Source organism: Zophobas morio, unplaced genomic scaffold (assembly GCF_036711695.1).
Source record: "Zophobas morio isolate AGI-343-1 ecotype UQ-CSIRO unplaced genomic scaffold, CSIRO_AGI_Zmor_V1 ptg000030l, whole genome shotgun sequence".
NCBI classification, from domain to species: Eukaryota; Metazoa; Arthropoda; class Insecta; order Coleoptera; family Tenebrionidae; genus Zophobas; species Zophobas morio.
Window position 1 is genome coordinate 17257629 of NW_026972135.1, and position 16829 is coordinate 17274457.

The 16829-nt window shown below is 35.8% G+C and overlaps 6 protein-coding genes across 6 annotated transcripts; 3 read left to right on the plus strand and 3 right to left on the minus strand.

Annotated features, from left to right (window-relative positions):
- The first annotated feature begins 11 nt into the window (after window positions 1-11).
- Window positions 12-10642, plus strand: LOC135138327 (PHD finger protein 12). Its single transcript, XM_064068279.1, has 7 exons — window positions 12-312; window positions 378-562; window positions 611-867; window positions 914-1161; window positions 1209-1749; window positions 2470-2975; window positions 10247-10642. Exons 1-7 carry the CDS (start codon window positions 265-267, stop codon window positions 10604-10606), a joined length of 2145 nt encoding a protein of 714 aa, XP_063924349.1. The 5' UTR covers window positions 12-264; the 3' UTR covers window positions 10607-10642.
- A 28-nt stretch (window positions 10643-10670) lies between these two features.
- On the minus strand, window positions 10671-12192 carry LOC135138335 (ras-related protein Rab-35). The gene is made up of 4 exons (XM_064068286.1): window positions 12006-12192; window positions 11767-11941; window positions 11593-11717; window positions 10671-11412 (listed from the first exon to the last, which is right to left on the minus strand). Exons 1-4 carry the CDS (start codon window positions 12055-12057, stop codon window positions 11159-11161), a joined length of 606 nt encoding a protein of 201 aa, XP_063924356.1. The 5' UTR covers window positions 12058-12192; the 3' UTR covers window positions 10671-11158.
- A 162-nt stretch (window positions 12193-12354) lies between these two features.
- LOC135138331 (sn-1-specific diacylglycerol lipase ABHD11) lies at window positions 12355-13552 on the plus strand. Its single transcript, XM_064068283.1, has 4 exons — window positions 12355-12843; window positions 12883-13112; window positions 13162-13293; window positions 13345-13552. The coding sequence occupies exons 1-4, from the start codon at window positions 12448-12450 to the stop codon at window positions 13481-13483; spliced, it is 897 nt and encodes a 298-aa protein (XP_063924353.1). The 5' UTR covers window positions 12355-12447; the 3' UTR covers window positions 13484-13552.
- On the minus strand, window positions 13484-14762 carry LOC135138334 (protein unc-119 homolog). Its single transcript, XM_064068285.1, has 3 exons — window positions 14336-14762; window positions 14114-14286; window positions 13484-14062 (listed from the first exon to the last, which is right to left on the minus strand). Exons 1-3 carry the CDS (start codon window positions 14680-14682, stop codon window positions 13944-13946), a joined length of 639 nt encoding a protein of 212 aa, XP_063924355.1. The 5' UTR covers window positions 14683-14762; the 3' UTR covers window positions 13484-13943.
- Window positions 14763-14790: 28 nt separating this feature from the next.
- LOC135138336 (transmembrane emp24 domain-containing protein 2) lies at window positions 14791-15626 on the plus strand. The gene is made up of 3 exons (XM_064068287.1): window positions 14791-14984; window positions 15032-15313; window positions 15361-15626. Exons 1-3 carry the CDS (start codon window positions 14858-14860, stop codon window positions 15549-15551), a joined length of 600 nt encoding a protein of 199 aa, XP_063924357.1. The 5' UTR covers window positions 14791-14857; the 3' UTR covers window positions 15552-15626.
- A 69-nt stretch (window positions 15627-15695) lies between these two features.
- LOC135138332 (N-acetylglucosaminyl-phosphatidylinositol de-N-acetylase-like) lies at window positions 15696-16811 on the minus strand. Its single transcript, XM_064068284.1, has 3 exons — window positions 16396-16811; window positions 15965-16349; window positions 15696-15919 (listed from the first exon to the last, which is right to left on the minus strand). The coding sequence occupies exons 1-3, from the start codon at window positions 16712-16714 to the stop codon at window positions 15745-15747; spliced, it is 879 nt and encodes a 292-aa protein (XP_063924354.1). The 5' UTR covers window positions 16715-16811; the 3' UTR covers window positions 15696-15744.
- Window positions 16812-16829: the final 18 nt, after the last annotated feature.

The window sequence follows — 16829 nt, forward strand, 5'->3', positions numbered from 1 at the left end:
AAACTGACAGATCGCGGTAAATGCTGTCAAAAAAATTGACAAACTTTCATAAATAAGTATAAAAATTCAAGTGTAATTAATGAATTTATCTAAATTATTCAATTGTTTTACCCACATTGTCACGTAGAAGTGAATAAGTGTTATAGTTTTAGTGAAGTTTTCGAGGTTTAAAGAAAATCAATCATGTAACACACAGAGAAAAAAATTTGGTTGTGTCCAAAATCGCTCCTTTTGGGTACGGAGCGAGGCGAAACAGACCCCACGATGACTTCAATTGAATATGATTTAGATACTTCTGGGGGCCTCATGGATGTAAGTCTCAACTCTATAAAATGGCGGATTTTGCCACTTTCTTTGTTTGATGCAATGGTTTTTAGCAAATCCAAGCCCTTATTGCGCCCCCACAATCTGAAGAAGTCAAAACGAGAAAACCGTCAACTGAACATCCGTACTTTAAGCGACCTGGTAAAGGGCATAACCACGACAGTTGTGATGCATGTGGTGAAGGAGGAGATTTGATTTGTTGTGACAAGTGTCCTTCAAGTTTTCACTTGCAGTGCCAGTATGTTAGTTCCACTTTCAATTAGTTTTACTAGAGCCCGAGTTGCAGTGACCCCCCTTTAGAAGAAAAAGATATTCCGACAGGAGAATGGTTGTGCCACAGTTGTAAATACACGAAAAGTAACAATGCACCACAAACTAGGAATAAGCGATCGGCATCGACTCCAGCAGGAAAAACAGCCCCCAAAAAAATTAAACTGAGTCCTATGGATTTGTTGATTCAAGCTGCCAATTCGATGAATCCGAAACAATTTGACTTACCGAGGAGTATGAGCGTTCCTTGTATTTTCCCAGGGACTGATAAAGGTACTTTGATATAAAACGCACGCAGTTAGTGTTAATGACGTTGCAGTGGAAGCTCCCTACTCCCGCAATGGTCGCAGGAATTTAAAAATTCACAAAGACCATGAAAAAAAACAAGACACCACTATTCTTCTGCCAGCGAAAAAGTGTAACGAATGCCGGAAATCGTGCCGAATAGCCCCTTTAATTTCATGTGATTTTTGCCCCTTATTTTTTCATATGGATTGTCTCGATCCGCCATTAACGTCGCCGCCTAGCGGACGCTGGATGTGTCCAAATCACGTCGAGCACTATCTTGTAAGTGTTGTTTTTAGCCAAGTTTCCCTCATTGATTTTGCTCATAGGATTCTAAATTACTTACGTCGATATCAGCAACGGAACGAATTAAATTGTGGGATAAGTTCAGTGGACCTGTCGATCAAGATGCCGTCAGGTTAGAATTTTTTAGAAAAATCCATTGTAAAAATCCCCCCTTTCGAATAAAAGTCAAGTTACCACCCAGAAATAGAGTGAAAGTACCAACGATGGTTAAGTATCATTACCAGAAACCTGTACAGCTTTTGCCTAGTTTAAAGGATGTACTAAGATTAGAGTATGTTTTGAATAGGGAAAAAATTAATGGTGAAGTGGATGTGTTAAAAATCGAGGAAAGCAATCAAGTACAAAGTGAGAGTAGTAGTTTGTGTAATGGTTCTGAAGACCAGATTTGTGATAAAAGTAGCTCAGATGATAATACTCAAAGAGAAGAGGATGTAGATGAAGGGTGTAAAGAGGATTTTATGCATAGAAATGGCTGTATTAAAAGTGAGGTGGTAAATGGCGCCACAATTGATCAAAAAGACAATAATTTTTTGCCAGATGTTGTATCCGACATAACAAGTGAAGGTGAGTTTTTAGTAAATTTGGTCCTGTCACACTGGCAGCAGTGCTTTTGAAATCGTGTTATCCAAAGTCTAGTAGGCGAGCAACAGTAAAACAAAGCATGGAGTGACGGTGCACCATCTTATTTTTTGGTGTCAAAAAGAAAGTCACTATTATGTTCATGTGACGATAGACTAATTTATGTTATGAATGAAATTAAAATCAATTTTCACTGGACTAACAAATTAAAAGTAATTTAAAACACGTTTGATATATTTAAAAGTAATTTTAGCGGTTAAAATAAACAAAATGTTTTTTTATTTTACTAATAAATTTCACCCAAAAACATTTTTATGGCACAATTAACAACCAAATAAATTTTAAGTACTTTACGTTATTAATTTTAAGTTTATTTGAGATACATTATGACTGATGCTGTTGATTACTACAATGTTAAAGCTTAATGATGTGATACCTAAATACATTCTTTGTTTTTTAAGACAAACAGACAAAAGAGAGACTGATATTTTCGTATTCTCCGACTTGTAATTAAAAAAAACCCCATCACAAATCAAAATAAATCAGGATTAAAAGATTGATATAATTCCCTTTTAGAGTTTTTTATGTAGGATAGTTCCCTGCACTGCTGTCATTGAAATATTTTTTTGCAATCAAGTAGGCACAAAATCCGTCAAAAAATAAATAAATTGACACTTCAAACTCTGACCACTAACTGTTTTTCAGTTGAACTCGAACTAAAACAGCTCGACGAACGCCTCCTCAAGCTACTAGCATATCAGCGCATTCAGCACATCCTGAACCAATCGCCGCATAATTCAAACAACTTGAACCTGTACATTTCATCGACCCTTCAGAACAAATTACGCCACATGCCTATGCCAAGCGAACTTCTGACACCAGCAGACATCGAAAGAATATCGCGCGTGTTTTCAAGCCCCAAAAAAAAGAATAAACCGAAGTCGTCGTTACGAGCGCGAGCCATGATGTGCCCTGTGGTTTCACCCCATTTCTACAACGTCCGAACGTCAGAAGTGAGTCCTAATGATGTGCGGCACGACGATAGTTTTTTGGGGTTCAGACCAACTGTATCTGCTCGATATCCGGAAGCCGTGGCGATGAGGTACAGGATTTTGAATGTGGGGAAAGGGTCGAGTAATGATGTGGATTTGGAGAGGTTTGGGCACTGCAATAATATATCAGCGAGACATGCGATTATTTTTTATGATGAGGTGAGTGGTATAGTGGGGGGTTGTAAATTGGAATTGGTCTTGCTAGTACGGGTTAGGACATCCAAAGGGATAGAAGGATAAATGAGTTATTAATGTTATTTATACCCAATATGAGCGAGGTGGAGCAGATAACACTTGTATAATATGGTAGGTAAAGACAGTGTTAGATTTTGTTTGCTAGCGACGTCTGAATAGAAAAAACTATAAATGGACATTTTTGTAGTACCATTTCAACAGATCAGAAAATATTAAAACGCAATTATTATTTTAACAATTACTACATTGTGGGAAATATTAAATGTATTGTATGGTCAGCACGTAAGTACAAAGAAAATGGTATTCCAGCTCGCCGCCATTTTTTATACCTATACAAAATTGATATTTTGATTTTTGTATGTATGGGGGGACACAATTTGATTGATAATTTAAATATGAAGATATAAAACAGGTTGTTATTACCAATATAATCCAGGGCGGTGGTTTTAACTTATCACTGAGGGGACACACAAAGCGAAACATTTTTTTTTTTACAACCATACGTCCACGAATATTTATCATACGTATTACGTCTATTAAAATATCTATAAAAGTCTCTCGTTTTGCCATGGACACTTTTTTTATTAATAAATCGGAGGTAGCTCCCCCTAAAATTGTTCACTAAAATTTACCGTCTTGACACAGAGGACGATTTTTTATTAAATATTCAAAATTGAAACCAGCAGTTGAGTTACTGCTGGTGCGCACTGGTGGAACAAGACCCGATTTCAGCCCAATACCGCGACTAGACGCACGGTTTCCATGGCAACAGTGTAAACAAAACGTCTAAATGAACTATGATTTGGTCTCCGCTTTTATCAGCAATAAGTTTTGATACATTTTATACAAGTGGAGCGAAATAAAAAAATTAGTTTTGATAATTATGACACAAATTTCCGAATAATTTTTTAAATATTGAAAATTACTATTTTGCTTTGTCCAGTGTGTTTGTAGACGTAATTTTGGGGGAGGCGTGTGCCCTTGTGCTGTCTCCCAATTTGCACTAATTTGTTCAACTACTAGTGAAGTGATAGATTTTTCAATAAGTACGGTTATTTATTGAGGAAAAACTAAAAAATATTTTTTTTATTAATCCTTAGGTGGATATCATAGCTCAGCTTAAAATTCGAAGTAGTACACAAAAAAATAGTCTAAAGTTATTTAGACATAACTTTCTTCGCCCCTAAAAGACAATCCAAGTTCAGTCGCTTACACAAATTGTACAATTTGATTCTGTATTTTTTTTTTTTTTTTTTGTGAACCATGTAACATTAACAACAGAATTTCAGGAAAATTAGGTGAACTGTTTTTGATTTAAATAAACAATAAAATTAATTCCTTTATTCACTTTTTTATATATCCATAATAAACAATTTTAAAAAATTAATGCATTATTAAACCAGAAATTAAGGAACATGTCGCGCTACAAATTTCAAGAGAAATTTACTTATCAAAATTTTGAGATGACTTCATTAAATTTTTGAAAGGAATGAATAAGTGGATTCTATTCATCAATTTTATTTTAAAGCGTGTGAAAAATTTTAGAGCGACTAATCAGCCCAACTAACAATGTAATGACGTCCCCGCAAAATGTTTAGTAGTAAGTAGAATTTAAATTTTATAAAATAACGCACTCCTCTACTTGTGGTTTATGAATCCGACTTGTGGTTTTTGCCAAATTTTCACAAAAAAAATCGAAGTTATAGGAACCTTTTTCACTAGTGAAATCGGAGCTTCTACAATATGCGATTTCAGACCTACTTTTTATTGATCAAATCAAGAACGGTACACTCCATTATTTTATTGTTAGTACCGCGAAATCGAAAAAGAAATTAGTCAGAGTTGGCCATGCACGACAAGCCGTTTGTCGTAATTAATTTTTTTTTTATTAAATGTCAAATTGACACTACTTTTAAAACACATAAAAATGAATCAAAATCACCGTTTTCCACTTTTGTCCCATTTCTGAAGTAAGATTCTAACAAAAAAGCTTTAATTTCGTTTGATAATTTCAAATTACTTTCGTCAACGTGACGTTTAATAAAAAAATATTTTAAACTAGATAGAGGGCTTTTCGTGCATGGCCAACTTTGACTAATTTCTTTTTCGATCTCTCGGTATTACATTGCACGTGTCGCAGTTGACAGGTCCTCTGAAAACTCACTAGAAATACAGGCATAGCTTTGCGTTTTATCAATGTATTCATATTTTGAAGCAATTATTAATGTGTTTCCTATCATAACTCCAAATTAAATATAAACAAGTTGACAGTGTGTGTTTCCGTAACATTATGCGCGCGAATCAAAGGCAGTGGCGAAGTATGGGTGATTAAGATATGCAATATTAATGAATTCAGAAAAACAAGCTTTACAAGAATCTCTAAAAAATTAGTCCAACATTTTTGTAAAGTAATTGTGATTAAAACTCAATGCGGATTCATAAACCACAAGTGTAGGAGTATATTAGTGCATAACATTTAAATAATTTTTGAGATGACGCCATCAAATTGTTGGTGAGATTGATCACCCAAATTTTGGTTAGTGTTGTATTATCTACAAAATATTCGTAACATTTATGACAACAATCGGTCCAGTAATTTCGAAAATTGACGACAGACAGACGGAAACCGGAGACCACTTTTTTGTACACTTAGGGTCATGAAACGTCGACAACACATGAAAGTGGCCAGTCGCTCGATGGGAAGTACAAAGTTGGACGTAGACAAACATACAAAAAAATTATAGAGTGTCGTTAAGTTTCTTACACTGTTACTGATATTATCTATATTTGTTTTAATGTATAGAGGTTATCATAAAGCGGGATTTGTTGTAATTCTATTTAAATAATCTTGGATCACTTTTTTGTTTTAAATCTCATAATATAAGGTTAAAAATAAGTCACAGGTATGGTAGCATAATATTTTGCAACATTTTAAGTCAGATTTTCTTAACACAGTTTTGGTATGACGTCATCATTTTTTTGGAGGGCTTAACATTTTGGGTTGCGTTTTTCCGTGTACACAATGTTAAAGTGGGATTTATAAACTTACTGTTGATGTTGAAGTTTCCGTTGCAGTTGCTGTCCCCGCTGACGTTGCTTTTAGAGCTGAAAATTGTCATTTATAAACTCCGTTGCCAAATTGCCGTTGATAGTAACTTTGATGTTCAACTTTTGCCGTATTTAAAAAGATTGTAGAAGAAAACTGGAGGATTTAAGTTGATTACTACAAAAATATACCATTTTAGACATGTTTTAAGTTTTTTGTTGTCGAAATAAGTCTATGCATATTAAAAAAAAAGGCAAATTGTAGCCCCGCCCACCCGCCCTATCTCTATTGTAATGATTTTTTTTTATTCGTCGTGAGCCAAGAGGACGGAGCTTAACTGCAAAATCCTTATTTCTCTACGAGAAATTAAAAACATGTTTTTGAGTATCGTGTTGTTTAAAGAATGTACAGTTGCGGCCCCCCAAAAGTGCACGATTTTTCGTTGTCATAGAATTTTTTGAATTTTTAAATTAATGTAAGTGTGGCTATTACCAGTGGCGTAGCATTTTTGAATAAACAAAATGTCAAATTTGACAAACTTTGTTATTCGAACGCCCATGATAAAAATAATACATACATTTACAATCCAGAAAATTATCGTGTACTTTTGGAAGGCCGCAACGTATATTAAGAAAAAAAAATAAAGTCAAAGATTAGACCCCACCCATACCCGCCCCGATCTCAATAATAATGAATTTTTCATTCGTTGTCAGATCGAGGGGCGGGGCTTAATTGCAAGATCCATATTTGCTAACAAGAATTTACCATTTTAAACACGTTGTAAGGTTCTTGTTCTGAAAAGACGACTACGACAACAATATAAGTATATTAAGGAAAAAAGGTAAAATATAAGCCCCGCCCACTCGCCCTATCTCAATTGTGATGATTTTTTTTTTTAATCGTGAGAGCCAAACGAGCGGAATTTAATTGCAAAGTCCTTATTATTTCTCTACAAGAAAGTACCGTGTAAGACATGTTTTTGAGTATCGTGTTATTCAAAAAATAGTATGTGTAATAAGAAAAAATTAAAGCCAAAGATTAAGCCCCAGCCATACCTATCCTGATCTAAATAGTAATGAAGTTTTCATTCGTCGACAGACCTAGGGGCAGAGCCTAATAGCAAAATCCATATCTCATTACAAAAATTTACCATTTTAAACGTGTTTTAAGTTTCTAAAAATTAAAAAAATCATCACAATTGAGATGGGGTGGGTGGGCGGGGTTTATATTTTGCCTTTTTTTCTTAATATACATGGTATTCCTTGTACAAGACGATACTCAAAAACATGTTTTTATTTATTGTAGAGAAATAAGTATTTTGTAGTTAAGTTTGGTTTTCAGCGAATAAAAAAATCATCACAATTGAGGTAGGGTGGGTGGGCGGGGTTACACTTTGCCTTTTCATTTGAATATATGTATGTAGACTTCTTTTCGCAACAAGAAACTTAAAACATGTTTAAAATGGAAAATTTGTGTAAGATATTGATTTTGCAATGAGGCTCCGCCCCATAATTGCAGAATCCATATTTCCTTGCAAAAATGTACCATTTTAACCATGTTTTAAGTTTCTTGTTGTGAAAAGATGGCTATGTATATTAAGACAAAAAATGCAAAATATAAGCCCCGCCCACCCACCCTATCGCAATTGTGATGATTTTTTTATTCGTCGTGAGCCGAGGGGTGGAGCTTAATTGTCAAAACCTTGTTCTTCTACGAGAAATAAAAAACATGTTTTCGAGTATCGTGTTGTTCAAAGAATACTAAGTGTATAAAGAAAAAAACAAGCCAAAAATTAAGCCCCACCCATATCCATCCCAAGCTCAATTGGGATGAATTTTTCATTCGTTGTCAGACTGATGGGCGGATCCTAATTGCAAAATCGATACTTTCCTACAAAAATTTACCATTTTAAACATGTTTTACCTTTCTTGTTGTGAAAAGAAAACTACACTACACATACTAAGAAAAAAGAGCAAAACCTGTTTTTGAGATGAATAGGAATAAATCTTGTTGATTTAAACGTCGATAACTATCTTTAACAATGCATAAGTATTGACGGAAAGCTACAGTCTAGAAAATGAAAGATTTTCCTTGAAGTTTGCAGCACTGCACACTACCGCAATTTGATTGGTTGAAAACCCAACGTCAACTGCAACGTAACAGCGAAAGTTAAAAGTCGGTCTTCTCGAACGTCACTCCAACGACGTGCCAACTTTCAACGGCAACGTCAACGTCAGCGGCAAATTTATAAATCGATCTTAACAGATTGATGTTTTTCGGTGTCAATTTTGAAAACGGTTTCAAAGTTTATCCTGCTTTCGTAAGAGCTATTTTCAAGAAAAAGAGGACAATAAGGACAAATATTTCAGGAGAGAATCGTGAACGCCAACTTGAACACAAAACGATAAGTCTCCCCAGGGCCGTGCCTACATATTTTTTCACCTGAGGCAGATAGCCAAATCCGCGCCCCCATGTTTGCGAGATATTTACCTACTTACCTATACGTTACAGATGATCTGTGTTCTGAATTTCTGGACAGAAAACCAGAATTGTAATTGAAAAATGTCCATAAACATGAAAAATTAAATGGATTTATTGATTTTAAGTTATCAGAAATAAACAGATAACAGAATCAAAAGTTAAAAAAACATACAATATAATTCATAATAGCAAATTACATAGAAAAATTTGTAAATAATACTTAATAGGAGTAATATTCAATAAAAAATACGCCCCTATATTACTTCCAAAAATTGTACAACTGATTTTTTTTTTTTGCTTTTAATGAAGCAAAAACATAAATGATTTTTTCAAAATCTATTGGATTAGATAATTCTTGTCCACTGGAAAAAATAGCCATGTTTGACAATTTTTCCTGACCAAGAGAAGGTCTTAAATAACTTTTACTTATCTTGAGTTTACTGAAGTTTCTTTTTCCAGAAGCTACAGTAACTGGTAAAGTTAAAAATATTCTTAACACGACTTCCAAATTTGGATACAATTGAACTAAACCGTATTCGTGAATTATTTTCAAAAGATCCAAAGCTATAGCTGCTCTAATATCCGGAATTATTGCAATTGCTTGGTTCTTAAAGCTAAATATTTCTGATGATATTTCTACAGCATTTATATCATTTGGATATTTAAGAGCTAAGTCGTAAGCTGCTTTTCTTAAATCTTCTATATACAATGATACTAATTTTTCGTCAGTAAGAAACTGAAAATTGGAAGATATTTCATTCTATTTTTTATACCTCCATTTGAGTTGTGAAGTCAAAACGTCCAGTACCCCTTTCACTTTATATTTTTGACAATTGGGCGCCCCTCTAATTTATTCATCCGAGGCGAGTGCCTCTCTCGCCTCACCCTCGTCCCGGCCCTTCTCCCATTTCCGTCCGTCTGTCTATGTCGATTTTTATTAAACAGATATTCTTCGAAACTACCGGACTGATTGTTGTCAAATTTTATAAGTGTGTTATGAACATTGTGTATATTTCAGCTTTGTACGTCAGCACTAACCCATTGTTGCAGTATATTTTTGACTCAAATAAAGAACGATGATCATAACCCAACAGACGTCAAAAATGATACACTGATACAACTGACAACTATAAGAATTAAAGTACGTTAATAAAAATTCACGTTTTTTTTTTCCAAAACTACCGTTTTTTATCTGAAGTAGAACTTGTGTTAACTATGTTTTTACCATTAGTATTACGTATTACAAAATATCCATAGATTATACTACGGGCCGGTTGCATAAACGCAAATCAAATTTAATCTCGGATTAACTGCATAGTAACGATTGTTATTATCATAGTTACAATTGTTCTTAATCAGAGATTAAATTTGATTTGCGTTTATGCAACCGGCCCTACGAAAGTCAAGTTTTTTCGTCTACAAAAGTGAACGTGTAAGAGAAACTTCGCTTCAAATCTTACACTCCTATATTTTTAAACACGTTGATAAATTTAAATCATTAATAAATATGATTTTTGGGTTGCTACACATGGCTTCAGTTTTGTGTGGTCAACTTCCATATTCTTTAAATCATTTTTAATACTTGTGTAACTGTTTTCTGAGCTATAGTTTGTAAATTTAGGTCAAATAAAAACTAATGTCCTAATACCCGCACTAGCAAGGCAAATATTAATCGCACTAAAGAAAATAACAGTGAAATCTGTTTCAGTTTACGAAAAACTTCGAACTAATCAATTACTCGTCGCATGGAACTTTTGTGAATAACGTGTTATTTTCGAACGATGCAAACACCGAAAGACCAAAACAAAGTGATGGAAAAATAGTTCCGTTGGAGGTGCAAGTGAGAGAAATCATCGATAGGAGGCGAAAGGTAGTGAGGCAGAGGAAAGGTTCCTTCGAAGCGAAAATGACAGCTGTGGACAGCATGGATACCATGGAATGCTGTTGCAGCAACGTCGGCGAATCGTCGAGAATCGGTTGGGAAGGTTCAGCTATCTTGAACCATGGAAGCTTGTTGAGGTTCGGTTGCGTCTCCTTTGTCTTTTCAATTGTAGATTGTGCCGCGTAATGTAAATGTGAGATGGCATAAAATTATTTTTCGGTACGTCGTTTTTGTTGAATGAAAAACCCAATCACAACAAAGATACATTTTTACTGAAGGTAAATTACATTACATGATACAAATACGATCTGTACAAAAATATGAAATAAATGCAGAGCTATTGTGAAATTTATTTTAAATTATACTAGATCGGTTGTAACCTTCGAGAGAGCACAACAATCAACTCAGCTCTTGGTCTTGTGTATTGTCATTTCTGATTAGATATAAGCCGATGATATGCTAGGTAGTTGAAAGAAAACTGAGACAAAACTGACTATAAAATAAATACATTCTTTTATATATTATTATACATTATATACAGGGTATTCAACCAGACAATACTTGAGCATAACGAAAGAATATTTTTTTCTGCATTTGGCTTTTGATTTTATGACACGCACTTGCACTCAGTGACCATGTGGAAGCACCTACATTCCAATTAAAGCCATTAGGAACTAGCCGCAACATAAAATTTTAAACATTCACCCACGGCAATCATTCGAACACCCCTTATAATAACTAACAACACTTTTTCTTGCCTTGTTTGTTACTTTTCCTTAAATTTACTGTATCGTTTTGCGTAATGTTTTGTCGCTCCTTCATCTCTTGTTTTGACCTAAGCACTAGTCGTGTTATCGCCATAAACATCTCCTCCACGTTTATATTGTCTTTGGCTGATGTTTCAAACAACTGAATGTTCATTGTGTCGGCAAAACGTTGGGCGTCTTCCGTCAGGACCACCTTTCTATCTGGAGTGTCATTTTTGTTACCCACTACAACCAACCAGTTACTACTATTTAAATTTAAATAATAAAAAAAAGATAGTGACAAATCGCGTATGAGGTGAGCTTTTCATTTAATTCAAATTTTTCTATTTTACTTAGTTTCTAAACCAACTCACCCCTTACATGACCCAGTTCACTATTTACTGATAAGTTCCATTCACCACATACCTAATACTCTATTAACTACATCACAATTTTGTTCGATTTCGTGCAGCCACCGCTTGACGTTGGCAAATGATTCTCCATTTGTAACATCATACACTACTATAACCCCATGAGTCCCTCTGTAATACCTGCAATATCGAATGAATTTCGAGTTTCTGCGTTTTTTTCAACGCTTACGTGCTAGTTATGGTGCGGAATCTTTCCTGTCCTGCCGTATCCCATATCTGCAACTTCACCTTCTGCCCATCGAGACTCACAGTTTTTATCTTAAAATCTACACCGATTGTGGTTATGTAACTCCCTGAAAATGTGTTATCAGCGAACCTTAACAGCAAAGAACTCTTGCCGACGCCTGAAATTAATCGAATTAAAGATTCTTCTGCTGAAATTACTCTGATAACCCCGCCCACACTCACCGCTGTCGCCGATTATCAGTAACTTGAACAGGTGGTCGTAATCACGTGCCATTTTCGAAATTTTCGATCCGAATCACTTCAACTTGGTCTAGATGTCATTAATTTTGTCTTTTCGTGGTCTAATAACATTAAAAACAGCACGAACACAAAAATCGCCTATTTAATCTTGATCGGATGGAATGACAGATGACGTATAACGTATTCCCCTAGGGTAGGAGTGCCAATAGGAAGTGGCGCGATACAAAAAAACGATTTTCGTGCTGTTTTTGCAAAAAATTAACAATTTTTAAATCGCAGCGACGATAGATGAAAGAATTTCACACAAAAAAACTCAATGTAAAGTCGAATTCGAAGTTCATGGCGTGATACGACTTTTTTTAGTAACCTCTGCCAACACAACAAAATCCCTAACAAGTTACATAACCTCAAAATTTTAGGCATAATGATTTTTCAAAAATTGTCCGTGATTTCAAATAACTCAAAATTTGCAGTAAGAGCACTTTCTCAGTTACAACCAGTACGCTTGGCGTACGCTGCATACGAAAGTACTTCTCCTATTATCGCACCGTCCCCGATACCTCTAATAGTGAACCATGGCCTCTTTGGTTCAAAAGCCAACTGGAATAGTCTGTGTAAAGTGTACCATAATAAAACGAACCGGAAAGTTATAGCAGTGGATGCCCGTAACCACGGTGATAGCCCCCATACACCACAACATAGCTATGAATATATGGTTGCGGATTTAAAATATTTAATAGAAAATTTAAATTTCAGTAAAGTGGCTCTACTGGGACACTCGATGGGCGGACGGGCTGTCATGCTTTTTGCTTTGAAATATGTATAATGAAAGGTACGGCTTGAGAAAAATGTATTGTAGCCTAGTCTTGTAGAAAGGTTGATTGTGGCTGATATTTCACCAGTCACGACTAGCCCTAATTTAAAAACAATGCCAGGGTTATTTGGAATTTTGAAAAATGTGCAGTTACCACATAAAATGCCTTTGTCAACGGCTCGCGCACAAATTGATTCGTACCTGGCTAGAAGTCTGAGTGATAAAGGGTTACGGAGTTTTTTATTGACTAATTTAATACAAGCGGAAGATGGGAGGTACTTTTATAGTGTTTCACAAGACCAATTTTCTTATAATGAGTTGTAGTTATTCATGGAGGATTAACATTCCAGCTTTAATGTCAAATTTTGGAGATATAGCTAAATTTCCGGCCACAGGTAACATGACTTATAGCGGACCTGTTTTGTTTATTGGAGGTGGAAAATCAGATTACATTCAGTGAGTTTTACCGGACGTAAAGTTATTTGTTTTTTTGTGTTTCATTCATAGGAGAAGTGACGAAGCTGGGATTAAAAGATTTTTCCCAAACGCTGAGCTTAAATATATCGAAGGAGCAGGTCACTGGCTGCACAGTGAGAAACCTACAGAGTTTCTTCAAGACACGGTACATTTTCTAAACAAAAGCTAGTGTCATTAAATCGTATATTTTGTAAATAAATGCATTTAAATGTACATAAATCCCTTACACAATTTAGAACACATTTATATTTATCACAATCCTAGTGAAACACAGTGTCGAGTGGTAAAAATCGGTTTCAGAATCAAAAGGAACTACTCTCTAGTTCTACCTTAAAAGAAATAACCGGGACTGTGTCCCTCTAAGCCCCTGCTTTCTCCAGTCCTGCAATTCGTGCAAAGATTACCATCTAAATTTATTGCATATTCACTTTGATTAATTTTATTCAAGTCTTTCTACAAATAAAGAGACTTTGGTCTCAAAACGTAGAAAAAGCTGCGTGCTATATTTCATCAAGCTATCAACGTGTAACAGTGCAACACAAAAAAAACTGTGAAATACAATAAAGTGGTTCATCCTTCAATCAGTATACATCAAAATTTATTGTAACAACCCTGTATAAATTTCGAGGTTATGTCGACATCCCCCCGTTGTAAGCGTAATCAGCTTTATTATGCATAATTAAGGAGTCGTCGACGAAATAGAAGCTGTCAGAGCGAGTCTCAAAGGGAGACGCAATCATCTCATTAACTACAACACACAATAAAAATCACAAGACCACTGTACTGCGTAATGAGTTACCTAAATCTGGGGGTAGCACAGGGAATTCATAAATATGCTCACACGTATTTCGTGAATATGGAATGCAAAACCCAAACTCAAAATCAAACGTTTTGAGAAGTTTATCCCTGAAGAAATGCCTCTCGATCATTCGAAATCGATTGACTGGTTTACCACCCACAGTAAACTCGACACTGGAAACACTCCACCTGATTGAAGTTTCAACTAAAGCGGAAAACTTACGTGGCACCGACGGTCTTCAATTTTAGAAATTGTGGCGTGAATTGGTACCTCACAAACCTACCAGAATTGGGATCGATGGGTTCGTCGTTCTCCTGGTTTTTCTCTGAATTCTCGTCAACATTCTCTGGGACAGGTTTAGCAATTTCGAACAGGACGGCGCCACTCTCCAGATCCCGGATTTTAAACCTTGTGAAGTCTATGTCATAAATGTTAGCATCGGGGTCACACAAATACGTATCTGTGATTTTTGTTAATCTGAGTACATCTTCAGGGGTGATGTTTTTCGACGCTTCAACGAGGGGCAAAGGTCGTGGAATCGTCTCCCTTTTTTCACGAACCACACTCATTTTGTGAGAATAATTTTTGCGGCCTGAAACATAAACAAATTTTGACAGATGTCCAATTGACACTTGACGGGGTGAGAGTTAGGGATATTTGTTCAGGCGCGATTGGTGTCACGCTCAGTCACTTGTCAACGGGTGCGAGGTTACGTGGCCGTAGTTTTAAAAATTAATCAGAAATATGTGCTCCAAAATTCTGATACTTTTGACTCTTACGTGTGTTAGTTCATCGTATGGATATTTTATTACGGTGGACGCGCACGCAGAGGAATGCTTTTTTGATAAAGTGGAAACTGGGACTAAAATGGGTTGGTATATTGTGGTATAAGCGCGACCCGGTAAAGCTGGCTTTTAGGTCTCACTTTTGAGATAGCGGAAGGTGGATTTTTGGATATTGATGTCCGAATCGTTGGACCTGATAATAAAGTTATTTATCAAGGTGAAAGAGAAACGTCAGGAAAGTACACATTTTCAGCACACACTCCAGGAACTTATACGTACTGTTTCTCGAATAAAATGTCAACAATGACCCCAAAAGTCGTCATGTTCAATATGGCGATAGGTGAATCTCCGAAAGCGGAGGCACAAGAGGGTGAAAATACTAATAAATTGGAAGATATGATTCGCGAATTGAGCGGTATGAAAAAAAAAAAATTTTTTTATTTTATTGACGTTTTTCTTCAGCATCGCTGACTGGCGTCAAGCAAGAACAAGAATACATGCAAGTCAGAGATCGTATTCACCGCAGTATCAACGAAAGCACGAATTCAAGAGTGGTCATGTGGTCGTTCTTTGAAGCTTTAATTCTAGTGGCAATGACCGTCGGACAGGTGTACTATTTAAAGCGATTCTTTGAGGTACGAAGGGTCGTTTAAGAATGTCTTCAATTTTTGTTGTGATTTTTGTAAAATATATCAATTTTTTTTAATAAAACTAATTTATAAACAGAATTTTATTAAAATTCATAAAAACTTACATAACCAGAAGCATCATAGACTTTGGCACAAAAACAACAAAAGTGAGAGGTAGTTTGTATTTACAAAGTGTATCAAAAATTGTCATTTTAATTTAGTCATCTATTTCTAAGTCTAACTCTATGTCGGATAATTCCATCAACTGGAGTGAATTAATCAACATATACCTCGAGAAAAGCATATACAGACGCCTAAACCAAACTAACTGGGACTCATGCTGCCTCATAGCTCTGTGTAAAAGGGCACGATCAGTGGATGTGACTAGATACCTAGAACACACAGTTACTCCAGAAAAAACACCACCTGAAACTAACCTTATCCTTGACAAAAGAAACGAAACGGGAATATCCAGAAGCAACCAGTACTTCCGTAACAGATTAACTGTCTCAAGTACATAAACTGAACAGTAACTGGGCAACTTTTTCTCTAAACTAAGATGGGCAATGGCATAATAAATGCTACAATGGTTCATGTGGTTACTGACCCCGTGTTTGTCAAAAGTAATTAACGTGTTAATACTATACGTCTCAATTTGGTTCAGTATTAACTTAGAGACTAGTTCAATAGGCCACATGACTCCCATTTGATCTGGCATATTTGAGTGATTATATACAACAATGCTACCTTCATCAATTCCCAAAACCTGACACGCTTTGTACAGTTCCTTCTTGCGCGTTCGCCCCATTCCATAGTTATTACCTGCAACCATCCGATTATTACAATTTATACAACGAACTTTCTTAACCTGTCGACAAGCACATCAGATAAACTTGACACTCCTTTTGTTTGGTGAAGTTCAGCACCGTCGGTCCAAAGAACATGCACTCATCATCAGGATGTGCGATCACTATAAGTACTCGGGCGGGATTTTTGACGTCCTTTTTGAACCCGATGATCTTCCATCGAGATATCGAAAAGTATAGAAAAATGCATACTAGAATGTACACAGATACTGCCAAAATTAAGTGCTCCACGGTTTCTCGTGCGTACTCTTGTACACGGGCGAAGATGGTTTTGAAGAAGTTCGTGCCAAGGGTTAGTACGGATTCGGGACCTAGACTCATGCCAAGGCGCAGCTTGGCACATTTCAGTCATGAATTAATGCTAGAAATAGATTTACCGTGCATTTGCGGTATAAATAGACTCTCTCACAAGGATAATTTTGAGGTTATGTTTTTA